This window comes from Dermochelys coriacea, chromosome 4 (genome assembly GCF_009764565.3).
Source record: "Dermochelys coriacea isolate rDerCor1 chromosome 4, rDerCor1.pri.v4, whole genome shotgun sequence".
In the NCBI taxonomy this organism is placed as follows: Eukaryota; Metazoa; Chordata; order Testudines; family Dermochelyidae; genus Dermochelys; species Dermochelys coriacea.
This window is the reverse complement of record NC_050071.1, coordinates 16446089-16472945: the sequence shown is the minus strand read 5'-3', so window position 1 is coordinate 16472945 and position 26857 is coordinate 16446089. Positions and strand designations below refer to the sequence as shown.

Here is a 26857-nt window from a genome sequence, read left to right as displayed (position 1 = left end):
ATTCCTTCTTTTCAGGAAGTATTAAAAGTACTCTCTTAAATGACATAAGGGCCTGAGCTGTATTTACTATAGTGCCTCAAAAAGAAAGGAGTACTTGAGGCACCTTAGAGACTAACAAATTTATGTGAGCATAAGCTTTCGTGAGCTACAGCTCACTTCATCGGATGCATTCAATGGAATGTAGCTCACGAAAGCTTATGCTCACATAAATTTGTTAGTCTCTAAGGTGCCACAAGTCCTCCTTTTCTTTTTGCGAATACAGACTAACACGGCTGCTACTCTGAAACTTATAGATCTAGTTATATAAATTATCTGTCGCCAGCCATTTGTGAAGATGCTAAATACACCGCTGCCGAAAAGAAAGCTGACATGGAAGGGTCAGCTAAATGGCAGGCATGCTTGTCTACACGTTTTGTCCTTTGAACATGAAACCCAACACATCAGCAGAATGTTTCCAAATGATAATCAGATGTTGCTTTCTGGAGCTGTATATCTCCCCACACAGCGGTGCAACACTGCTGTATCTAACCACTGTTAATTATACTGTGCTCAGAAAGAAGGGAGCTATACTAGAAAGTTCAATATACCCTGAATTCTTTTTCTTCCCCACTATTTCTAATGGATCATACATGCATTTCTCCTTTACAGTAAATATTAGCGTTTTAATCCTGTACATAGATAGGTCACTCTTTCTAAATAAGTACTTATCAACATCCAAGTGCTTTGAAGAAAATAAAGTCATTTATTGTCAAAGCATCCAACATACCCAGATAAACTATAAAGTTGAATAAAATCTTTTAAGGGAAAAAAAGAAACACATAACTATGCAGACTTCATTTCACTGGCACAAAATTACACTTTGTATTAAAAGGAAATACATATTTACAGAATGGAGGACATTCTGCACTGAAGTCCATAATCATTTCATGATACATGCACTTCCCCCTTGGAAACTTAAATAAAGTCCTTTGATTATTTTTTTTTTTAAAGAACACAAACTGTCATCAAATGCAGAAAGCATTGCATCCTCCTTCCTTTTTTTTACTTTATATCTAAAATAAAAATTTACCCTTACATATAATTATTACATCTAAACCATAAGTGCTTAATAATTTAAGTAGAAAGGTATGACAAATGCATCAATATGTTGCAATATATGACATTTTTAAAAATGTACTTTATTAGTTTTAAAGTTTTTTTATTTTTTATTTGGGGGGGGAAGTGAAAATGCGTGCGTTCGAACAGAAGAAAGAAAGAAAGAAAAAATCCAACCCTTCCCCTGTTGGTCTGGTATGTGGCAAGGTAAAGGCCCACACTTTCAAAAGCCACTAAGGATTTGGGGTGTTTGTTCAAACAGAAACACCTTCAAGAGGCCTGATTTTCAGAAAGTACTAGGCACCTGCCTTCTGAAAATCAAGGGCCACTGATGTAAATTATCATAGCTCCATCCAAGACAATGAAGGTTGACCAATTTTGACAAGTGGGGATCTGACCTTGGCATCTCAGGGGGGGTTGCTAAAAAAAACCCCAACAACAACCCCCCCCAAAAGAACCTGGGTAAGCTTAGGGTGACCAGATGTCCCCATTTTTTAGGGCCAGTCCCAATAATCGGGGCTTCTTCTTGTATCGGAGCCTATTCCCCCCCCGCCTCCAGTCTCCATTTTTCACATTTTCTATCCGGTCACCCTAGGTAAGCGGGCAAGCTTGCCTCTCTCACCAGCCGCAGCGGGTCCCATCAAAGATAATACCTCACCCACCCTTGTCTCTGAAACACCCCAAATCAGCTTGGAAAATGTAGGCCCACCGGGATCCAGTGCCCCCCCTCCCTCCCTCCCTCCCTCCCCGTGCCTGCCCGGCGATGGGCTGAGGAGGGCCACGGTGCGTTCGGCTCCCGGGAGGGCTGCACTGGGGGGGGGCGGCTGTCACTCTACAGCCGCGGGGGGGGGCATTCAGTTGTGGGAGGTCATGTGCCGGGAGAGGTGGTGGCGCTCGCGGAAGGACTCGTTGCAGATGGGGCACTTGAGCTTCTCCTCGCGGCGGCGCTTGACCAGCGGCTCCAGGGCGTACTCCCGCTTGTGGTGGGAGCGCATGTGGTAGACCAGGTCGGAGGTCATGCGGAAGGAGGCGTTGCACTTGGCGCACCAGTTCTGGGCCGGCAGGCACAGCGAGGCGAAGGAGGGCGGCAGCAGGGTCAGGGCCGAGGGCAGCTGCAGCTGGAGCGGCCCGGCCGCCGAGCTCTTGGGCCAGAAGGCGGTGGCGTAGAGGAAGGGGCTCTGCTTGGGCGCCCCGCCGGCGCCGGGCAGCTCGGCGGCCAGCGGGTCGGCCGGGTAGAGGCGGGCGGCGGCGGCCGCCTCCGGGCAGGGCTCGCCCAGCTTGGGGGCCAGCCCGAGCGGCGCCCCGTGGGGGAAGGCGGAGCGCGCCGGCTGGGAGAAGGCGCTTTTCCGCTCCTCCGCCTTGCCCAGCTGCGGCACCGTGGTGAAGGCGCTGCCCCGCGCCGGGCTGGCCCCGGAGAGCGGCCCGCCCGGCCGGGCGCCCAGCAGCGGGTCCCCGGCGCCCGCGGGCGAGGCGCGCTGCGGCGGCGGCGGCGGCGGCGGCTGCTCCGCCGCCGCCGCCGCCGCCGCCGCCGCCGCCTCCTCCGCGCCGCCCTCGGCCTCCAGCCCGCGCGAGGCTTTCTTCACCTCCACGAAGGCGCTGCGCTTGGCCTCGCCCGTCTCGGGGCTGGGCGGCCCGAAGAGGCGGCCGCTCTCCTCCAGGCCGAAGTAGCTGCCCGCCGGCCGGTACTGCTGCTGCGGGGTGCACACCAGGTCCTCCTTGGGGGAGGAGGGCAAGCGGCCCCGGCCGGCCCCCGGGCCGCGCTCCTCGGCCGCCTCCGGCGGGTATTTCCGCTTGCCTTTGCTGCCGGGCGCGGGCGGGCTGCGGCGCGGGGAGCTGCCGCCCCCCCGGGCGTTCTCCAGCTCGCGGGCCAGGTTGTGGAAGTCCGTGGAGGGCTTGGCGGTGCCGTCCTGGGGGCTGGGGTAGTTCGCGGGGAGCGGCCCGCCGGCCTTGCAGTACTTGTTGGCCCCGGGCCCCAGGCTGGCCGCCGGCTCCTTGCCGCTGTCCTTGCCGCGCGGCTCCTCGGGCTCGGAGCTGGGCAGTCGCTTGGGGCAGCGGAACCGCAGGTGGGCCGCGTAGGGGAACTCGAACTGGAAACGCTGGCTGCACTCCAGGCAAGAGTACGGGGGCGACCCTGCACCGGGCAAACAGACACAACACACAACAACCACCGGTTAGTCGCCGCTCCCGGCCGCCTCTTTGTGGGACTGGCCGAGAATGGAGACGGGAGTCCCTTCCGTTCTCTGGGGCGGGGACCGGCTTCCGCGCCGCGTGTGGACAGGGTCTGGCAGCCCCGAGCCATCACTGGGGCCTCTAGGCTCCAGGAAAAGAGCCCTAGCCTCATTAATGACCCTTTATCCGGGTCACTTTTGGCTTTTGAGCCCGTGGAGTAGAAACGAACAGATTGGAGCCCCTAATCTCCTCTTGCATTTCCAATATGTTTATAAGTGATGCTCTGCACTACCTAATTAGCATCGGTTTAGTCAAGCTAATTTGCCCGGCTCAGTCCCCCACCTCGCCTCTCTCTCTAACTTTGTTGGCTGCATCTTCCTCCCCTGAATCTTTATCACAGGCATCAAATAGCTTCTTGAAAACCAAACCAAAAAAATAACCCTACCCAGCTCTTTCTGGGAGATGCAGAACCCTGGCCTGGAAGCAGCACCTACCGTTCATCTTGCTGTGGGATCTGGCGGTGGTGAGCAACAGTAATTCCGTCAGTTCTTTCCCGTACCAAACTAATAACTCCTCGTCTTTGGCAATCCTGCGAAGGGACCGATAAAACAATTGTCCATTTTTGATGTAAGCTTCTAGGTTCTGTTCTTCTTTATCTCTGGCTGACTGGACCAGGCGGAGCCACATTAGACCTTCGGAGGAGCCATTTGCTGCTGAAGTGTCCACCTAGGTAAGAAAGGGAATGCAAGAAATCAGAGGAGAGCAAGCATTCCCACACTCCTCACCCCCACAGACGCTTCACCAGGCTCCGGAAAGGACACGCACTAGCGCTTGTCGGAAGTGTGCAAGTCTTGAAAAATACACGTGGCTTTTCTGGGCCACGGAATCCTGCCAGCTACTATTTAAACATTGGTTTCAGAGTAGCAGCCGTGTTAGTCTGTATTCGCAAAAAGAAAAGGAGTACTTGTGGCACCTTAGAGACTAACACATTTATTAGAGCATAAGCTTTCGTGAGCTACAGCTCACTTCATCGGATGCCTCCGATGAAGTGAGCTGTAGCTCACGAAAGCTTATGCTCTAATAAATGTGTTAGTCTCTAAGGTGCCACAAGTACTCCTTTTCTTTTTATTTAAACATTGTAATGGATTTGTGCAAGCTAAGGACAATGTGAATGCGGCCTGTTTCCCCCCAAACTTTATAAAGGCACAATTACATGGCCACATCTGCATAAGGTTTATGCGAAGTGAATAATGTAAAGAAATCTTCCAGGATTCCAAATGATCACTTCTCTCTACTCTTTTGTGGGTGGGGAAAAGATGTACAGAGAGAGCCGCAAGATTTGCTAAAAGAGGGAGGTTCGATAAAATCCGTTAAAATGTTTTAAAAATTGAAACATCTTCTTCGGTCTATCTTAAATGCAACCATAAGCAGCAGCTCTGGAAAGGCATCTACAACCAACTGATTTTTTCAAAGGGGTTTGGATGCATATGTAAATGACAGCTGATGACGGTTCAATCCTGCTGGCTTTCATCACAGGAATAGTCCCTTCGAAGTCAACGGGGTTACTGGTGTGGGGAAGGCGAGCAGAATTGGTATTAATCAGTCGGCACAACCCGGCGATGAAAAAGGCAATTGGGAAGCCTTTCCTGAAGTGGAAAACGTTAGTGAATTCAGTCCCCACCCTCCCAAAGTGCATCCTGGTGTCACCGCTGCTCGTTTGCAAAAGCAAAGGACGCGCGGGGAGAGAATTTAGTGCGTTTACACCTTGGAACCAAAGCATCCTTACCCGGAATATGTAAGGGACGGTTCTCTTGTCAGTGGATTTAAGCGCTATGAAAGCGATGCTGTCATACAAAGAAGTGTGGCTGAGTACGCAAGGGCCGAAGATAGCATTTTCCGGGATATCGCAGGTGGTGTAAACGCTGGTGAAAATATCCGTCAAACATTGCTGGACTGCCTTAGCGTCTCCGTCCCATATACCCCTTTGAACGCCGGCGTCCTCCATCACTACAGGCGGAGAGAACAGGGGAAGGAGACGCGTTACATAACTTGTACTGGAGGCACGGGGTTTTTTTTTAATACAAAGTAAGAGTGTCATTGATTTTAGGGGAAAATAAGGATTACAAACCTTCTACTTAATCGTGACTCCTTATTAATAATGTGAAGCACGGGCAAGCCGCTCTCATCTGTGCAATATTTACAAAGTAAAGGTGTATTTCAATTCATGAAAGGAGGGGTTCGCGGAAGCTGTTGCGATGATTTATTTACTAGGAGACCCTAATAACCGGAATACAGAAGAGGTAGCTCTGTGCATTAGTCATACACGCGGTGGGGGTGGGGGAGGGGAGGAAATCGGCATATTGATCCTCTAAAGCTAAAGCAACTTCGAGGAGTTGCACAAAAAGAAACGCAGCTCAGGAGCTTCCATCCCAGCAGGATTCTGTAGAGCTGATGTGCTGGGTTTTTTCTTCTTCTTCTTCTTCTAAAGAGAGGGCCAGTGCTCTGTTGCACGATGTGACAGAAGAGCATAGCGAATGGATTTCAAGTGGACTGTCAATGTCACTGATTTCATGTCAGCTAACCTTTAGCTCTAGTCTACAAGAGGGAACGTATGTCTGCTCATTATCATAATCCACCACTTTCCCTCCGAGACTTTAATTAAAAGCAGCAAGCAGAGGTAATTATTTTTACCTCGACACGCTTATTTATGGATGAGGGTGAATCCCAGTTACCTTGTTCTACAAGGGGAGAGATTCAGTCAAATGTGACTTGTGAAGTGTGCAGGTACTATATACAAGCATCCCAGTCTCTGGCTGTGAATACAATGTGTGTAACCAGTTGTGAATTCTGTCTTTCCCATCTATGACATTTCTTCTCTAAAACGCGACTGTTACTGTGGGAAGTCTCTAAAGGTGGGGCGTCCTGTTTTAAATCATCTTCGGGTTGGCTTTTTCCAAAAAAGTACCGATCCTCTCTACGCCGGTTTACAAAGCCGAGAGAGAGAGATGAATAGCTGCCACAACTAGTTGAGAATTCTGCCTCCATTTACAAATAGCTGTTTTTTAAGGGGCATCGATCGATATTATTTGTTTCTCTTTTAAAAAAATTCTACCGGCAGATTGTACCAAACCCTTTTAAAGGACTTTCCCCCATATTTTAATAGATAACTGTGCCATCAAATAACTTGTTTCTTTAGAAGCCAGCGATGGAAGGGCCAGAAATAGCGGATCCTAATTATTTACTGAAAACGGGTGATTATAGAATAATATTGTTACTGTCGCTTATTTAGCCTCCTGTGATTTATCATCCAATTAAGCGCTTCAATTCTAAAACTGATTTAAAAAAAAACCCAACAGCCAGACCATGCCTCTGAAACTGGCATTTCCAAACCATTTGCCCTAATCCGTGTCACATTTGTCTCTCACACAGAGCGAAATTAAACCCTCAAACGTGCAACTTCATTGATTATTCTACGGTGGCGATATACACCCCCACCCTCTTACCCGTTTCAGAGCGGTATAAAAAGAGCATCAAATAACCCACCGCTTCTAGGATTTGTTTTTTTAACGTGCCTGTTTTCTCGTCTCCTCTCATTCCCCTGCAGTTCAGTGTTACAGCCTCTCCCTCCCCGCGAGCTCCCTCCCTTGTTGGTTTATTTATTTAATGTCAAGTCCCTTTCCCACAAGCTTTTCATTGTAGTGGAGGTCGCGGCTCCAGTTGGAACGCAGTCATTTAAACGCAATTCTGGGTAACAATACTGGCGAACGCTCCTCGGGACCCGGGGTCTAACACCAAGAGTAACCGTCCCCGTCCCCCCACGGGGACCACAGAGCTCTCTGCCTCGCTTTCTCCCTGTCGCCCCCACCGCTTAACAAAAACCAACCCCGTGGTCCTCTCTTTCTCCCTCGATCCCCTTCTCCAGAGCCAGGCACACTCGCCAAAAGCAAAGCCACCTCCAAGTCATTGTCTCCCTGCACTGAGCGGAGCTCAATGTTCAACCCCCATCTATTTCTGCTTAAAACTCCTTTCCTTTGTAGCGATCTGGCTGGCGGTGTATCTCCACCGTCTTTTTTACTGCTAGAAAATAAGCCGGGGGAGAAGAAAAGAAAGCAAACCCGAGCTCTCCCCCCCCCCCCCATGCATATTTACTTACCAGGAATCAGGTCAGAATATAATCCCAAGCGCCAGGAAACCAGAAAGTGGCCAAGGATGAGCTGCGCTCCGTATTCCCCCCAGTGTCTATGGTATCAGTGTATTTCCATGGCAGTGGGAGAGGGTAGGGCTGCTGTCCTAGGTGCTCTGGGCAAAGAGGTGGAAGGAGAGAGAGAGAGAGAGAGAGAGAGAGAGCAGGAGCCAGAGTTGTACAGATGGACCCGATGCAGTGACTGACTGGCACACAGACGCGCACTTTTTGTTTGCTGCACATAATCTGCCCAATGACGCGTGACAGCCCATGTCCCCTCCCTTTAACTCTTTAGTGGGCTCGGCGCTCTCCCTGCCTGTCTCCCCTCCCTCTCCCCTTCCTGCTCGCTACCTGGAGGTGCTGCCCACTTCCCCCCCCCCCACCTTTTCCTTGGGATCCCGGAGCCAGATGCTTTGACAGCATCCTCCTAACGCGCTTTTTGCGGCCTACGAATAAAAGGGGAACCTTTTATTTTAAAGGGATGGCATGAAAACCCCTGCATCATGCTTTTTTTATTTTTATTGTGACTTCTGTATGTGTGGGCAACAAGACTTTCTAGCCAAACGGCAGCCTGGATCTCAGAAGAAGGAGGCCCATTCCCAGTGTAAGACTCCTCTTAGAGGCTTTCACCGTGAGACTGCGCTCCCCTTACAGATGCTGATCCTAGCGGGGGTGGGAAGGGGGAAATGCCTCCATACTTGCTTTGATTAAGGGGAAGAATTTAACCCCCTTCCTCAGTCAGCAGGTATCAGCTGTTAACTAGGCTAGGACGAAGTTTAACAGGAGGTTGGGTTGGGAGAGGGTGTATTTAGATCCGCTCGTGTCACTGTAGCCATTCTTATTTCACTGTTAACTCTCTCCCCCGCCCCCATGTATAACAAATTATCCTGGCCCAAGAGCTACCCCTCTAGATACACACAATCCATTTGCTCGCTCTGAAGATAGTCTTCACCTGTTTGCAAGTATCTCGCTGCGTTTACAATCCACTCCCTGGCTTTGGGCCCCGGGTACACTTGCAGAATTTTTTTTTCTCTTGTTTATTCAGCAAAGATCCCTTTCTGGGGAGTTATCCTCTGGATCATTAAAGCCCTGTGTGGAATTCCACCAACTATTAAACTTTGGGATCTAAAACGAGCGAGACAGGACTCTGACTTTCGGAAATGTTACTTTTCAGCCAACGGAGTTTGATCTTACAATGCAAGGAAGAGCCTTGGCGCTGACTTTGGCTTGCAAGTGTCTTTCCAGGTCATAGGCAATTCTGTTGTCTATTGCTGTTGTTTTTTCTTTAATTTTAGAAACCAAAAGAACCTCTTGCCCACAGTAAGATGAGCTTGGCATTTAGTTTCCTCCAGCGTGAATTTACTCAGGGTCCTTCCCCTGGGAGACTCTCTCTTCTGATGCAAAGAGACCATGAAAGCTATATGTAACGTTTTTCTAAAATGAAATATAATACATTTTCCCCCGTTTCGTCTGGGATATTTGAATGCTTCCTCGCTGCTTGGAGCCTTTCTTCTTTAGCCCTGGCATAAACGAGTGGCTTTCCTCTGAATAAACACATTTTAGCAGTAAGGAATAGCAGGGGTGGGGGTGTCAGACCAGGCTCTGCGCATCCGGAGGGGATATGAAAAGTTATGAGAGGGCAGTGATAGCAATGGGCGGGGGGAGGGGTGTTCCTCTTCTGGCTTGATAGCAGGGTCGGAAGTTGACGCCTCAGGGTCTCCTTGGGTCACCTCAGGAAGGGGTTCTGCCCCGCTTGGGGCTCGCAGTGTGACCGAGAACGCAGAAAAAGAAGGGACCAGAACAACTCCTAACCCACTGACCTGCGCCTCCCTGCATCCCTCCCAGCCGCGCAGGGAGAGCAGCATGGTTCTGATGGGACAGCGCCCTGCTTTGTCGCTGACCTCTCGGCACTGGGGCGAGGAGAAGCCCTGAGCTCTCTCCCACAAAGGCTTTGTCCCGTCGGGAAACCAATCCAGATCCGCTTGGTACAACGCAGCCGTAGGCGAAAGCCCCTGGGGGAAGTTAGAGAGAGAGAGAGAATGAAATGAGACTGCTTAACACGCACTGCTTTTCCCTCCCCCCTTCTCTCTGCTGCCTCTGGCTTCCTGAAGGCAACGTCTTAAACCCCAGCTCCCTTCAGGCCCCCTTTAGACATTACCTTTGGTGATAATGTGCCTCGCCTGGAATAGACTCCCTGAGGGATTCTCGTCCAGACCCTTTACATCCACTAGGTTCGGGTTTAGCGGCCCCTCCTCTGACTAATGACACCTAACTCTCCTGTCTTGGGTTATTTCCCCCCTCCCCCGAATACAAAAGAGCCCTAGAGAAGGGGGCCCATAAAGCGCCATCCAATAAGCCACTTTTAAATGAGAAGGGAAAATCCACACAACAAGGACCCGGCAGAGCTAAAGCAAACTTGAAGAGCAACCGCAAGCCCCTTCTCCCTGCGCTAGGATGAGACGGGGAAGGGAGGATGCTTGAGGCAGGGTGGCCGCAGCAGCGAGAGGAGTGGCTCTAGGTGTGAGCGCCTCTAGGCTAGGTAGGATACCGCAGGGAACCGCAGTCCATATAAAAGGCACCAGGGAGCTGCTTGCAAACGCCACCGACCCATATTGACGTCTAAAGGCGAGGCTAGTACCTTACCCAGCTGTGGTGGAGGCTGGGCCGTCCGGTGAAGCAGCCCGCCCTTTCCCTGCCTAACCACTCTTTGGATTCACATTATTGCTCTCTTTTTAGAAGCGGGTACAAACCCTTAACCCGTTGGCGAGCTTTGGGAAAAGTTCCCGATAAGTTTTGCATTTTCATTTGTAAAGAAAAAGTCCTTCTGCATGGCCACTATACAGGTGGCACCTTCAGAACAAAAACGGGCTGTTTACCAGTTCCTCTCCTATCTCCATCCTTCCCAACGCAGCGTAGATGAAAAGAAAGAGAGAAAAGACACAGAGCGTTTCACAGGGGTGAATAGAAAGAGTTTGCAATCAGGGAGTTGGATGGCTGGATAATGGTTTCAAATTCACTTATCCTCCCCACAATTACGATTTTTCTGACAGTAGGATTAAAGGCTGCATATAACATGCTTTCAACATTTGCTTAGTAATTCAACAAAACCCTTCCTCTCCTGGACCAGAGATTGACATAACATTAAAATTATGGGAGTAAACCCAATTTAGGCATTAATTCCTGCCTCCAAGATTTTTGTCCTGTGTTTTAAATGATGCTGTTCTTGCTTTGTGATCTAAATTGTCCAAATGACCGTCATTAATAGGGGAAAGAGAAAATGTACACGTTGTTATTTGCGAGAATTTTAAGGGACCCCACGGTACATAAACTAGTTTGAAATTGCTTCGACAGTATGAGTTACCGAAATTCCCTGAGACTAAAAGGGATTGGTAAAATATCTGTGTGCTTTTATCCAGCTTCGAATGCAACTGTAAAAATGAAGCCCCGTCAACAGCTTCATCTAAGCCTCACAGAAAAATAGTTGTATACCCATAACCTGTCCCTTTTGAAGTTTGTGTTTTCCATTAAAACATTAGAAACAAAGCCAGTCCCCGTCCCGTAACCCCCCCCCTCCAAAAACAAACAAACAAACAAAAAAAACCCTGTGCTTTTAGTTTTGTACATTATTCGGTACATTAGTGCAGAAAAAAGCAAAAATTAAGATTTTGATTTTTTTGATTTAAGAGATGGCTATTTTTCTAAACTAGATGGAAGTGCGGGTATGTTTCGTAGCAAAACTCCTAATGACTTCAATGGAAGCAGGATCGGGCCCAATTGCATAAGTGGGAGAAATTTGATCAACCAGAATCGTGTGAGAGATAAAATTCCCTTTGCACATCCTGCCATAGGGCATAGTTTAAATGTTAGTATGAAGCTCAGCAGGTGAATTTTCAGTCCTAGTCAGTCATACAAACGGTGGGAGAGATCCTGTATTATTTACTGCAGCAAGTTTCTCATAAAGTCTAAATATGGACTGCAAAAATTGGGCCGAGAAATTGCAGACACCCGCTGTGAAGAATCATCAACATATAAAATGAAACAGGCCTCTCAAGTAACATGCTAGAAAGATCTCTTTTAAAAGAAAGTTTGAATCCAGTATCTCAAATTAAACCGCATACAAGCAAAAATATGGAAATGCCTCATTTACAGAAACACTTTTTAGTAGAGCTCACCTTGGTCACCAAGCTCAGTTTATTTTGAACTTTGTAATTAGCACCAGACTAGTATGTATGGCAAAACATACGAGTTGCATAAAAGCAGAAATGATTTTTAGTCTACAGAAGCAACTTGGTTTTCTTAGAGAAGAGATCTAAGATGAACAATGCTACCCTGAAAGCTTCTTTTAAAGGGGTGGAGTAAAAATGAATGGCATAGATTGTCCCTGCAAGGACAAATTTTATTCACTTTACTCAGTCGAGTAATCCCTGAGAATGAAGGTAGCAGAATTTGGCCTTATGTTTAATAGACATTAGTGAAATAAGAAGAAGATTCTCAAAACAGTATTGTAAGTATTATGCTGCGACTCAGGTGAGAGCAATTACAAATTGTATTGACAATGAACTGTATTGACAATGCACGGGGATAACCTCCATTTTAAAAAAGGTAGGTAAAGAATCCCACCGTGTATATACAAAAATCAGTGTTTAGATTTTCACAGCACAAATTCTTTGCTATGAATTGTCTTCAGCTGTTCTAATTTTAGCAGCATTCAGAGCAACCCAGCTCTGGTCTAGCTGTGTGTCGATTAGGTAATCATCGCTGAGTCTACATACAACTCTGACACTAAAAGGGCTACATTCAATAGCCTGTGTTTTAATCTATTGCCACGCAGAAGAAGAGCTTTTACAGAGCCTGTTAGGGAGTGGGACGCTCCATAAGGCCCTATAGTAAAACCGGGACAGCTAGAATAGGTCAAATCAAAAGTAGTTTTAATGTAGTTCAGTTGTAAATCTATACTCATGACTTCAAATGCATGCAGCTTATACTGTATACATTTATGTGTGCGGAGGACATACCTAAATCTATATGTGCATGTCTGGGTCAGAGTGACTATTTATATTCAGGTAATTTGGTGCATTTCAGTAACAGCTGTCAAGGAAACACTCTGAAACGTCCAGTTTATACTGCGTACTCTACACCAACAGTTGATTATCTTTGTTTTCGCAATTAGGCGGTCATGAGAAAATTATCCGGGGAAGGTCATCAATTCAGAACACTGATAAGCAACCCCATTACAACTAATGGTGAGTAAGCATCACTCCGGCTAGAAATTGTCGGGGATCCTGTGAGTAAGGCTTACTGGTGTTTTTAAGGCCCGGTTTGACAAATCCCTGGCTGGGATGATTTAGTTGGGGTTGGTCCTGCTTTGAGCAGGGGGTTGGACTAGATGACCTCCTGAGGTCTCTTCCAACCCTAGTCTTCTATGATTCAAACCAAGCCCTTCCCAAATTCCTCATTGTAAAATGGCCCGCTGTGAGGGGTAGATATTGAGGAGGGTAAGGAGAAGCACTAAAGGAGGATGAAATGTTTGAATAAGAAAACTGTAGTATCCTTTTAAATGAACAGCATGCCAAGCTTTTTATACTCAGCATATTAAGATGTAAACTACAGAAGCACTGACTACTTAAACTGATGGTTTAGGTTACATGATTGGGAATCAGTGCCTTTTTGAAGTGGACTGGAGCAACAACAATCATTCATAAATATTTACTGGGGCTCATCCTGCAGTCCCTACACAGATAAAAGTCCCACTCCTAAAGAGTAGTATCTATAGCACATGTCATCGCATAATCTTGTTTCGGGGCCTTAGAAAGGTAGGTAGCATTGTCGCCATTTTACAAAGGGGGAAACTGAGACACGGAGAGACATCGTGTGACTTGAACAAGCTCACTTAGCAAGGCAATAGCAGTGGCAGAGCAGAAAAACAACTCAAGTCTATTGACTCCCAGTCCCCTGCATTAACCACCAAACCACACTGCTCAGAAAAGTTTTCCCTTCCACGGTATTTTTTCTATGCTCACCAAGGGATCTGAGGAATGAAATAAAAGGTGATGTTGGTGTCTAGCTGTAAAAACACCTTGTGTGCGTTTGCAGTGGGAATTGATTTTGGTTAATTGTAAAAATGACTTTGGGTTCTTGAAAGCGCTCTTCCAAGTCCAGGTAGTGATAAGGATAAGATTCACACAGATAATCTGGAATCAGTTAAAAACACGTTGACAAGATTCGTCAAAAAAACAAATGAAGAAGATCTGAAAACCACCCCCACAAATAACACAATCTTTGCTAACGCTAAGAGGAGACAGAGAGGTACATTTGACCCCTGATGTTTTAGAATTATTCAAGAAACTCCACCTTGGCATAATCTAAATTCTAATAAATTAGTTTGTACTGCACAGAAACTATCGTCCCCAGGTATAATTCGGGGATGGGGAATGGTCTGGTGTGGGTAGTGGCGTGGTAGTCATTTTGGGTTTGTCTAGACTAATTTGTGGGCTTGTTTAAACTCGAATTAATTGAGTGCTAATTAACTCGAATTAACTAACAAACGTCTCAGTCATGAGGAGTCCGTGAAGGGGAAGTGCTGATTTCATAGCTAAAAAGTACACCACTCTAGTCAGTTTCATGGACCCTAGTCAAAGAGACCCGTCTACATTAGAATCTGTCCTCCTGCAGTGTGAGGCCGGTATTGTTTTACCTTAGTGCTCACCCACCTTCCAAAGTATCTGAGTGCTATAAATATGTGTACACACACACACACACACACAGTAATTATATTATTCAGATTTGTCCATACGTGGGTAGAATCAAGATGTGGAATATATATTACTTAATATTGAAAGAAATGTGGGTGTGTATATCTAAACGCTCCCCCTCGGACTGATTTCAGGCTCCTGTTATTTTAGTCTGAAGATAGGTAAAAGAATGGGTGGTCAGCGGAATGAGGTGCTAAGTAGCAGTGAGGACAGAGTGCTGGAACAGGTACAGTGCTCTTCTTTCACTGTCTCCCTCTGTCGCCACAAAGAGGGGGATGTACAGAACCAGCGAGACATTTGCACTCCCGCCTCCAGGGGAGAATTCAGCCACTACCTCACTGAGATTCAGGTGTTACAGTGTGTGTGTGAGGCGACGAAGGTGAGACCCCCACTATCTGCAAAGATTTGCAAGTCAAACCCAGCGTGAAGAACATCCTTCACCCGATCGTATTGTTAGCTACAGTGAAAGAGAAATCAGAGTTCTGTTGCTATTATTGGAAGCCTCAAGCTTGCAGTCACGATTGCCTTCTTCAGCTAGGTACTCAGTCATGTGACTATTTTTCACACCACGTGAAAAATGTGCCATTCACAAGAAAGAGGTTTGGTTTTGTTTTTTTTTTTTACAGTAGCTAATGTCAAATAGCCAGCCCCCTATTCTGATTTGCTGAAATTTAGGTTTTGATGGGATTTTGGTAATCTCAGTTCCTAATCAGCTAGTTCCCACTCCCGCTGATTTACTGCCCTTTGTCCCTATGAAGCACTAATCGATAGACCCCAGCTTTTAAGGAAGCAGGAAAAAGTCCCACACTACATATTGTCTCAGCTGTTACTGTAATTATCACACAAGCCACTTCTCAGCTTCTTTGCTGGGCAATCTATCTCCTTCCTTTTGTTAAAAGAAAAGGAGTACTTGTGGCACCTTAGAGACTAACAAATTTATTAGAGCATAAGCTTTCGTGAGCTACAGCATCCGAAGTGATGCTGTAGCTCACGAAAGCTTATGCTCTAATAAATTTGTTAGTCTTTAAGGTGCCACAAGTACTCCTTTTCTTTTTGCGAATACAGACTAACACGGCTGCTACTCTGAAACCTTCCTTTTGTTGTTCCCTATATGTGCGATTCCCTACCCCTGGCACCTCAGTGACAGCCTAAATGCAAAGCTAAATCCGAATGGAAACTCTATTCCGGGTTTTCAAGATTTGGGAAGTTCTATCTGGCACATTTACAGCGAGAAACTCCCGTCAAAGATTCTAACAAGTGAAGGATGGTATTCAGATAACCCAGTGAAGCTTTTGATCCTGCTTGTTTGACTCATAAGTAACGTTAAATCTTCGGGGGAGGGTATTCCTAAATCGTGGGGACACTGGGTAGGATATTTAATAATAAATTCAAAAGACAACTGGGCAATAAAAAGAAAAGGAGTACTTGTGGCACCTTAGAGACTAACAAATTTATTAGAGCATAAGCTTTCGTGAGCTACAGCTCACTTCATCGGATGCATTTGGTGGAAAAAACAGAGAAGAGATTTATATACACACACACAGAGAACATGAAACAATGGGTTTATCATACACACTGTAAGGAGAGTGATCACTTAAGATAAGCCATCACCAACAGCAGGGGGGGGGAAGGAGGAAAACCTTTCATGGTGACAAGCAGGTAGGCTAATTCCAGCAGTTAACAAGAATATCAGAGGAACAGTGGGGGGTGGGGTGGGAGGGAGAAATACCATGGGGAAATAGTTTTACTTGTGTAATGACTCATCCATTCCCAGTCTCTATTCAAGCCTAAGTTAATTGTATCCAGTTTGCAAATTAATTCCAATTCAGCAGTCTCTCGTTGGAGTCTGTTTTTGAAGCTTTTTTGTTGAAGGATAGCCACTCTTAGGTCTGTGATCGAGTGACCAGAGAGATTGAAGTGTTCTCCAACTGGTTTTTGAATGTTATAATTCTTGACGTCTGATTTGTGTCCATTCATTCTTTTACGTAGAGACTGTCCAGTTTGGCCAATGTACATGGCAGAGGGGCATTGCTGGCACATGATGGCATATATCACATTGGTAGATGCGCAGGTGAACGAGCCTCTGATAGTGTGGCTGATGTGATTAGGCCCTATGATGGTATCCCCTGAATAGATATGTGGACAGAGTTGGCAACGGGCTTTGTTGCAAGGATAGGTTCCTGGGTTAGTGGTTCTGTTGTGTGGTGTGTGGTTGCTGGTGAGTATTTGCTTCAGATTGGGGGGCTGTCTGTAAGCAAGGACTGGTCTGTCTCCCAAGATCTGAGAGAGCGATGGCTCGTCCTTCAGGATAGGTTGTAGATCCTTGATGATGCGTTGGAGAGGTTTTAGTTGGGGGCTGAAGGTGATGGCTAGTGGCGTTCTGTTGTTTTCTTTGTTGGGCCTGTCCTGTAGTAGGTGACTTCTGGGTATTCTTCTGGCTCTGTCAATCTGTTTTTTCCACCAAATGCATCCGATGAAGTGAGCTGTAGCTCACGAAAGCTTATGCTCTAATAAATTTGTTAGTCTCTAAGGTGCCACAAGTACTCCTTTTCTTTTTGCGAATACAGACTAACACGGCTGCTACTCTGAAATGGGCAATAAAGTGGAACTAAACTGGACTGATTTGCTAAATAACATAGCTGGGAGCAAAAAAAACCAAAAAACAAAAACAAACAGCGACGGGGCACTGGATTGCTGAATGAGCACATTATATTATTGGCTAATTGTCATATGCATTAAACTTTATTCAATATGATATCAGGCACTGGTATGGGAAATGGACAAGATGTGTGTATAGGGAGTAAATACACACATCCACATCAATACACACACACACACACATATATATATACACACAGTAATTAATAGAAAATGAAAACATAATAAAAGGGTGTGTTCTCACCCATAGGAAGGAAAAAGTAGTTGAAATAGGTAAAAGAGGAATTATCAGGAGCTTCCCTAAGATTTTGCCCTGCCATATTAGAGGCAGAGCAGAAAATTAAGTCTGTGTAAAGTGAAATGGATTATTTTCTCTAATGTAGTTTGCCCACCTCAAAATTACTTATCCTTTAAAAAAATCACACTCAATTAAAGATTTTTCTTAGATGTAGAGTTACCATGGGGATGAGTATGACAGGCAAGCTAGATAGATAGGCAGGTAATCCATCCTTATCCATGTCAAATAATGCTCCTTCCACCCCCAGATTCGTTAGAATCAGATCAAATTACTGCATACAGACTTGTAGTAAAAAGATCTTTCTTCATAGATTAATAGATTTTAAAGTCAGAAGGGACCATTATGATCACCTATTCTGATCTCCTGCTTAACATAGGCTATAGAATTTCACTCAGCCTTCCCTGCTCCACCTATATTTCAGGAAGAAGGGGAAAAAGATGCTTTTGATTCCCCACTTCCGAATGGTAAATGCTGCCTCAAATCTTGCTGCTTCTCTTTTCAGTGGGGTGAGAATAATAGAGGCCTGAGGAAGTACCTATTCCTTTTACAAAATATGCACCCATCAATCATGTCTATGCATTTTTATAATGAACTACACTAATTAAATAAAAATAACCACTGGGAAAAGTCTAAACCCAGAGAAGAAACTCACCTCAACCATACCTTTTACTTCTGCTAGGCCTGAGGGAACATATAAGCTTTTCAGGGTTTGTTGGAAGTACATAAGAAGGAAGCTCTAGATCAAGGCCCTGCCACTTGGTTATGTCCTGCCTTCATCTGCTATCATTCAAATCTGGGGACTTTTAGGTAGGGTATCTCTGCTGATCTCAAATACTGCAAGGGTTAAGGAAATAGGCAGTATCTAAAATAACCAGGACACAAACAATATAAGGCTTTATCAAGTAAAATCAAGTGAAGTGAATCCAGAAACAAATTGGTTGCCAGAGCAGTCTACGGAACACAGGTGTAATGTGATCCATACGTCACACTCTGCTAAGTAAATGGACTGTTTCATTCTGCTGCAGCTGAAGTTTCTGAATGCTCCTTGGGGAATCTCCATGGAGAAGAAATTGCAGCAGCATCTAATTGGAGGTACAATAGAGATGGATAATTTTATTTGGTCACAATCTCTTGGATACAGTGGGAAACGACTCTTCAGGCTTTTGGTGCTACCTGAGAAACCCAGGAGCAACCAGAAGTTCAAAACGACTCGTAGAGTTTAGAACCACCAACCCCTATAATAGAGGAAACAGACCTTACATGTTCCACTTCTTCTGAATGTTTGCCCTCACCCAATTAGCATCACATCTATCTTGTTTTGAGTTTTGCCTCAGGCATCTCAGTCTTATCTAAATCCCTGTCTTAGTTAAGCACTGGGTAAGCAAACATGCTTCACTGTCCAGCTCTTATAAAAATGAGATGGAGAGAGCAGTTCATCAAAATCCTCATAACACCGTATCCAAACCCTTTCAGTCTGTCTGACAATAGTCTTGTATATACTTCTCTGTTTCATGGGAGTGGGAAGCATGTCTGAGAGATGTAGGTGTCACACAGAGAAGCGAGCAGCGTCCTTGATAGCTGCATTAATGGGGGTGGTTTGGATGATGGCTAAGGCATTGACATGGTATCCCAGATATCTTATCAAAGGAAGAGATCTCTTGTTTAGATTGGTGTCTCACAGTGGGTGAATAGTCTTTTACAAAGGCATGGTCATCACTTGGGGGAATGCATAAAGTTGAGGAAAGTATCTCAGGGACACAGTACAAGGTAGATGAGCCCATAAAATGGATGGGTACATCTTGGAAGAAAGTGACTTGAGACAAAATACCACACATTTCTCCATGTATTTGTTAAGTACTTATAGCCATGCATCACCTGGGCCTTAGAGAAACATTACCAGTGAGCAAGTGGCCATTTAAATATCCCCCAGTATATTGATAAGCAGTTCACCAACATGTGTGTAGAGGAATTATTTCAATGAACAAACACTTACTGATCATTTCCATACACAGTTATGGAAATGTTTTAAATAGTTCCTCCAATGCTTTTCTTGAATTTGATGCCTTGCTGAAGGACTAGTCCCACTACACAGTCTCCTCGCCCTTTTCTCAACTCAATTCCAAGACAAGTCCCACATTTCCATTCCTTTTATATTTCCCTTCCACGCATTAGCCACCATTCTGCCATATATGTCAATGATATTTGGAAAGATTTCCCAAATTTTCATTTGAAAAACCATGACTCTAAAGTTTACTCTCCACAGACTCAGACTTTTGCTATAACTCACTCCCACAAAGATAAAACAATCTCTTCCCAACAACAAAAACCTAAGGCACCTTAGATACCCCCATACAGTTTTATTAAAGCCCTCTCTACTCCAATGTACAGAAAACTACAGAGAAAGATCCAAACCATAGGCGCCTTCTCCTTTCCTCTCTGCTATTTCTCCAGTCCCCAACTGCACTTGAACTTCTGATGAAATGCTTCCAGCATGCTTCAGACTTGAGAAAAGCTTAGCAAGTGCTCAGGAACTATTTAGATCTACAAAAATTTATATTCACCAAAGCATTCAATACATAATTGAGACATGACTGGAAAATGCATTTACCAAACATTTATTAATTATGATCTTAAAACGATTGGGGGAAAATGTTGGACTGAGATTTTCAGAAGTGATTAGTTATTCTGGGTGTTGAACAGTTTGAATTTTCAGCAAATGCTAAGCATCTGCCTTCTGAAAATCAAGTACCTTTAAGGTATGTCAAAAATGGCTACCAAAATTTAAGGAATCCAAAATCACTAGTTTTCTTTTGAAAATCTGTTCCTACAATGTTTACCTGGTAGAAATGCTAAGGACAGTTTGAGAAATGTGAAAAAAAAAAATCCCTGGCTTGTTAACTGCTTTAACAATGCTAAACAAGAATTTATATTTTGATATAGGGAATGTCTCCACAATGGTGGAGTAGTATCTGAGGTAATAAGTGTGGGAGGAATTGAAGGGGAAGTGCCTCTAAGGCCAGAGTCTATGCTAAATCCTGCTGTGTCTAAAGGTCCATCTGCCCTAGAAACACAATGACCTCAAGGGCCCTGGTTACATTATCTCCAATCATTGTTAAAAGTATGTAATATAGATGGGACCTTTACCATGACCAAGGACCATGTTCCTTCACTGTCTTTTGTGCAATTTGGGGACACAGCTAATGTCTTCAGTGCTTAGATACAAGTGATGAGCATGTAGAAACAGTAAAACCGTAGATAGATAGATAGATAGATAGATAGATAGATAGATAGATAGATGGGGTATATGGAGATAGATAGGTAGATTGATAGGTAGGTAGATAGATGATAAAAGAAATGGAGTCATGCTTTAAGGATGTAAAAGAACACTGACAAAACACTGGGCTTTGCTCTAAATTTGGTCCCATTGAAGATGACAGTAAAACTCCCATCGACTCCAGTGGGAGTAGAGTGAGGCCAACGCTGAGTTCTTTTGAAAATCTCACCCATAGTGTTCTACAGCCAGGGAGGGGAGGCCACCAGCAGCCTGACCCAAACGTCTCCTTGAGCAAAGCCTGGGGCCACCCTGCATTGCATGGCTTATTAGGATGCCACCATCAGAATCTCCCAGCGTGGATTTATAACCGTGTAATCTTCAGTCCTTGCACAGGTCCGCATCCCAGCCCACCTAGGGGATCAGCTTGAATTCTGAACATATTTTGATCCACCATTATGAAAAGTAAAACTATTTCCCCATGTTTATTTCCCCCCTACCCTCCACTGTTCCTCAGACGTTCTGGTCAACTGCTGGAAATGGCCCACCTTGATTATCACCACAAAAGGTTTTCTTCCCCCGCCCCGCTCTCCTGCTGGTAATAGCTCATCTTAAGTGATCACTCTCCTTACAGAAAAGGAGTACTTGTGGCACCTTAGAGACTAACAAATTTATTAGAGCATAAGCTTTCGTGAGCTACAGCTCACTTTGTAGCTCACGAAAGCTTATGCTCTAATAAATTTGTTAGTCTCTAAGGTGCCACAAGTACTCCTTTTCTTTTTGCGAATACAGACTAACACGGCTGCTACTCTGAAACCACTCTCCTTACAGTGTGTATGGTAACACCCATTGTTTCATGTTCTCTGTGTATATAAATCTCCCCACTGTATTTTCCACTGCATGCATCCGATGAAGTGAGCTGTAGCTCACGAAAGCTTATGCTCTAATAAATTTGTTAGTCTCTAAGGTGCCACAAGTCCTCCTTTTCTTTTTGCGAATACAGACTAACACGGCTGCTACTCTGAAACCTGTCATTATGACATCGCAGCCTGTTAGCTAGCAATTAACTTTCCCTCCACCACCGCCTTTAGAGCTGAGAAAGCTGATGCAGCTGCTTCAGTGAGTGAGAATTCCTGAAGTTTTCAGACGTTTGCTCAACTTTGGGAGAAAAGACGGGGGGAGGGGAAAGATGCGGGGTTTTCCAGCCCTGGCTTTGCTAGAGCAAGTTGACACAGGGTGCGAAGGAGCCTGAAACGTAAAGAGATTTATTTTCTCTAGTCATAAATCTCATCCCGTTGTGCCTCTGACCAACCAAGCATGATAAAGTCCTTTTCCATAAAGTATTCAGTATTAAAGCCACAAAGCTCACCCAATCAGTAGCCATCTGCTTCTACCATAACTGCTGCTCCAGAAGCAGGGAAAAGCAGCCAGGAAAGAAAAGGCACCACTGTTAGGGCTCCGGGACAAATGAGGAGGCGCTGAATAGCAGTTGAAACCTTTAGTTTGCCTTGTATATCTGTATCTATAGAGACAGAGAAAGAAAGGAAGCATTATATTGATACAACAATTGTAAAACAAAAAAAGGAAGAGGCATCTAAAGGGCAATCTAGCATGCATCAGAGGGCCCCACACAAAAGGGGTGCTAACAGATTTATAGAAACCTTTAATTGGTTTTCAATTGAAACATACAGAGGGTGAGGGAAACCTGTGAAGAGTGGCGAAATGTCCTGCGTTCGTCTTCTGTATAAGTGAACGATTTAATGTGGCCAAATAATTTTAACGGGTCCCCCCCCTCCACGCTCCCCAAAGCGGCCCTGCCTGATTGAGAACGCTTTTCCTCCTTGATTGCCCAACATAACCAAACTCCAGCAGAAAAACCGCTTTCAACTTGATCACCAGCTGATTTAGAATGAAGATTTGTTTGTTTGTTTTTCTAAAGGAAGTTTAATCAGGGTCCTGTTAATTGCTAAAAGTGGCTTCCCGTATTTTGCCTCGAGAAATGCACGCTGCGTTACAGCGATCTGGTGGCAATTGTCAAAAAGGAGAGAGGAACAATGTGCAGTTCCCTGAGATACACACTCACCCTGCTTGGTTTCATGATGAGACCCCGGCAGAGTATTAATCTGATGCCAACAATTAACGGTGACAATGTTGTTTAACCCAATTTCTGCCCTTCGTAGCAAGCAAGTACATGAGACTCCCCAGCTTCTTGCAGAATTCTGGACGCTAGTTCGTTCCATCGAGTCATCTATTATTTCGACCCTCCATTATCTTCGCAGGTACCCTAATTAATAAAAATCAAAGGCAATGGTGCATATTACGATTATGAGAGAATAGAAGACGGTTTTGAATAAAGCCGTAGAAATGTGTGTGGGGAGGGTGTGCTGGGGGGGGGGGAGGGAAGAGATTCATTTAACGACACGATGGAGAAATCTCAAGCAGTGCGCTAACCAGCCCTTCGCTGGGCAAATCCCAACTCGTTGGGATTACACGGGCCAGTTTGTTTCACCTACTGGGCAACCCAGAATCGCCCGTGCAACCATTCAGCCAAACACCGTGTCGAGCGCCGAATTAGGTCACTTCACTCAGAAGGCTTTGGAAAATGATCAGCTAAATGAAAACAAGTCGTGCTGGCGGCACCATGTTTAGTCAGGAGCTAACCCTCCCCAGCACACACTCACCACTCCCAGGTAATTACAGGATTAATGGTGGTGTTATTTGATTCCATAACAGAACTGTGTTTGGTTGAAATACACATCATATTACGTTAATGGTCTCTCACCGCGCTCCCCCCGTGTTTGCAGCTGAGCATTTCTCTAACCAGGCTAAAATCAGACTGAAAAGACCCCAGTCACATCAAAGGTAGTAGGTCAGAAATGGCATTTGTCCGTGTAAGGGATTAATAGGGCATTGTATAATGCTGCTTTTCAGAATTACTCTCGGGATTAAGAGGCAGATATGGCAAGGGGACATATTTGTATTCACTGTCCATTTTGATTAATGTTTACTGGAGGATTTGGGGGGGAATACTTACTGAACTGGCCCTGGCACTTGGGTGAAAGCGGTGCAAGGAAAGTTTTATTTATTTTTAGCTGAGTCCTGTTAGGACAACACAGTAAGTGGAGTGGGAATCCAGGGAATAATAGGAGAAAGAATACTCTCGCTGGTCCGATCTGCGGTGCTTTCCCTCTTAATTAACGTGGGACTTTCTAAAAGTTGCATTCAAACACCGGGATGGAGAATGAAAGGGGGAAGCGTTCACTTGAAATAGGAGAGACACACGGGGAGACAACTTCTCTGGGAGTGCTGCTTTGTGCATGTGTGTGTGTCTTGTCACCATCTCAGATTGCCTTCAATAACAAACCCTTCATGCCCACGTACCTTTCCCCCCAGCGTTTTTCGCCCAGGGGCTAGCAAGACTATTACAGCAGAGGATCTCCACTGCCGTTTGGAATTGAGCTCCACACCCAAAGCAATAACACCGCAAACCTCAGGCAGGCCAACTAGAGAGATCCCTGTATGTAACCTCTTCTCCTCTGGTTCTCTCGTCCACACTGAGGGCCGGATGGAACGGACTGAGCCCAGTCGCAAAGGAGAGCGGTGTGCATGGCACACGTGCCTTCCTTCGCAGCCCACTGTGGCTGGAAGCCCAAGTCCCCTCCCCATTCAGAGGGAGAGAGAAGGGACCGGGGGAAGGAGGGGGAGATGCTCCTCCTATTAGATCATCTGGTCCACCCCCCTGCCAAGGCAGGAGTGTTGTCTCCTCGATAATGTCTAAAGAAAGCTGAAAGAATAGGAGGACTTGTGGCACCTTAGAGACTAACACATTTATCTGAGCATAAGCTTTCGTGAGCTACAGCTCACTTCATCGGATGGAGGAATATAATGAAAGAGGTGTGTGTGTGTGTGTGCAAGAGAAAGGAAGGAAGGAAGGAAGGGAAGGGAAGGGAAGGAGGGAGTGGAGAAGGAGGAGAGCCTCCCTGGTGCTGCAGCGGGAGCCGGGGAGCCAGGGACCCCAGCCCCTCTCGGGACGCCCTGGAGGGAAGCGGATCCCCCCGCTATCTGCCCATCCCTGGAGCGGGCAGAGGCGTCAGCCCGCAGCGCCGCGAGCCCTTCAGCCACCACCGCCCTCCCCGGCAGATGTCCCGCTACCTCGCACGCCGCCGCCCGCTCCTGCTCCCGCAGCCGGGCAGGGCGCTCGGGGGCCGGAGCTGCGGCTGGAGCCGCCATCCGGAGCGCCTAGTTCGCAGGGAGGACGGGATGGGCAGGAGCCGGAGGGAGGCCGGGGCGAGACTGGACAAAGAGCCGGGGCTTGGGTGGGGAGACGCGCCCGGGTCCCCTCCACGATGCGAGCTGGGCGAGCTCAGGGAGCGGATGGCGAGCGGGGAACCGGGCCAGCCCTGCTGGCCACGGGGAGCTGGAGGGGCCAGCCTCCGCCTGAAACACTGCCCGGCGTGGGACCCGTTTTCTCCCCCTCGAAGAGCAGGAGCAAAGCAAAGCAGAGCAGAGCGAGCCCAGCCTCCCTCTGCGGAGGGAAGCAGAGAGGCACAAAAAGTTGGACGTTGTTGCTTTTCAGTTGCCTCTTGTCTGCCCCTGTTATTCCTACATCGATCCCTCGCCCTCCTCCCCCCAACCGTAACACACTGTCCACAACAGTCAAAGCGTTTGGGAGCAAAACTAGACTCTTCGGTGCAATGCAATGTTCCTCTCCTTTCGCCTCTGCAGCATAAATGTTCCCTATTTCCGATGGAGGGCAGAAGAGGAAAGACCAAACAGAAAAGGCTGCCAAGGGGGGATGATTTATGCATAGCAGCACACTTGGCTTCCAGTGTATTTTGGAAATTTCTTTTATAGTTCCACACTCAATGATTTTGCTAATGTTCTTTTGTTTAGACCTAAAGCTGAGACCTACCTGATTAACGTGGGAACCTATACATTAAGCAGAGCCAGTTGTAGTGCAGTGCTAAGGCATTTGAAAAACCAGCTGGAGTTAGTACTGGAGGTTAAAAGAAAAAAAAAAAAGACTTCTCCTTTGGCATAGGAGTGAAATCGACTCCAAAATGATTTAGTCACAGATTTGATATATGGGCACGGGAAGGGGAAACCACCACTTTATTACCCTCCACTGCACAATTTCGTCCCTCCTGCAGAAATGTGAGCTAGATGTAATTTTATATACCAAAGGCAATACAATGATGCCATGCTTTCCCCAAGCAGTCTTGTGTCCAGCAGCACTATAGTATGTAAAAGATCTGGCATAATACTTAGTGGCACATCTGCTAGGCGTGCATGGCATTCATTAGCCAAGGTTTTCTACTAAATGACATGCCAAAGTCCTGACAGTAATGCCCAGTGCCAATCTGCTGCCAGTCCAAAGGCAAGCTCAATCCAAGCACGGCTTCTTTCCACACTGGCACCAAAAATATAGGAAACAATAGGTTTAGATGTCAGAGATGAAAGTGAAGCTGCATACGTGAAGCACCAAACAGATGTATCAGAAAAGGAAATAAAGTTGCTAAGTATCATTTAGTAATGCAGCATATGGGGGATATAAGGACTGTCCATGGTTGGGAAAGGAAAGGATTAACACCCTTCATAGTCGCAGTACAAATATGTTAGTAGGTAGTTTTGATGTCAGACAACAGTAACAATAATCCTGATATTGGGTCTCATTCCCCATGAAGTCTGTGCCCCGACAATCAGCACTAAATGTAAGTGCAGAGAGCCTCCCAAAGAAAATGACAACTTCAGTCATATTGATATCAACTTGTCACACCTTTATTTCTGACATTGGTATCCAGCATGTTTCCCAGTGTTTAGTGATTGTTGTTGTTGTTTAAAGGTAAGGAATTCAGTAAAGGAATACAGATGTTTACAGACTTCATTACAACATAGTTGTACACTAAATTACATTTGCAGGACACAGTCCTTAGATTGTCCATGTGGCTAGATCTACTGGAATCAGATTAAATAAAATTGTTCGTACTGTTTAAAAAAATCTTTGTTTGTTTTGCAAGTGCCATGGCTCAGACATCTAAATGTGGATTATTGTCCACTTTACTATCGGAGGCTGCCTATTTTTCTCTTCTTTCAGAGACTGACTCAAAACTCCTTGATATCAACATGAGTCTTCCTATTGACTTTAATGGGCTTAGAACTAGGCCCCTTGATCACTCACATTCCTTCTAGCTGTGGCAAATGACACTGATATGGGGGGTAAGATGAGTGGCTTCCTGTCCACATTCCTTCTTGGGTGGGGTTTGGACAAACATTAGTACTTGTTCTTGCTTACAGGATGGTTCTTCATAGTTCGGAAATAAAAACCAAGTGGGATTAAAGGAAGATGTTTTGCCTGTGAGCCCTCCTGACCACTGTGTCCAAAAGCTATGTGAGGGCCAAACCTAGTAGACCTCACAAATCCAGCATGGAAA

General features: G+C 45.9%; 1 protein-coding gene across 1 annotated transcript; it reads right to left on the bottom strand.

Annotated features, from left to right (window-relative positions):
* Window positions 1–1858: 1858 nt before the first annotated feature.
* Window positions 1859–25144, bottom strand: PRDM8 (PR/SET domain 8). The gene is made up of 8 exons (XM_038399942.2): window positions 24579–25144; window positions 22510–22710; window positions 21796–21948; window positions 8400–9459; window positions 7418–7563; window positions 5051–5271; window positions 3759–3990; window positions 1859–3226 (listed from the first exon to the last, which is right to left on the bottom strand). Exons 6-8 carry the CDS (start codon window positions 5267–5269, stop codon window positions 1950–1952), a joined length of 1728 nt encoding a protein of 575 aa, XP_038255870.1. The 5' UTR covers window positions 5270–5271; window positions 7418–7563; window positions 8400–9459; window positions 21796–21948; window positions 22510–22710; window positions 24579–25144; the 3' UTR covers window positions 1859–1949.
* Between the last annotated feature and the right edge of the window lie 1713 nt (window positions 25145–26857).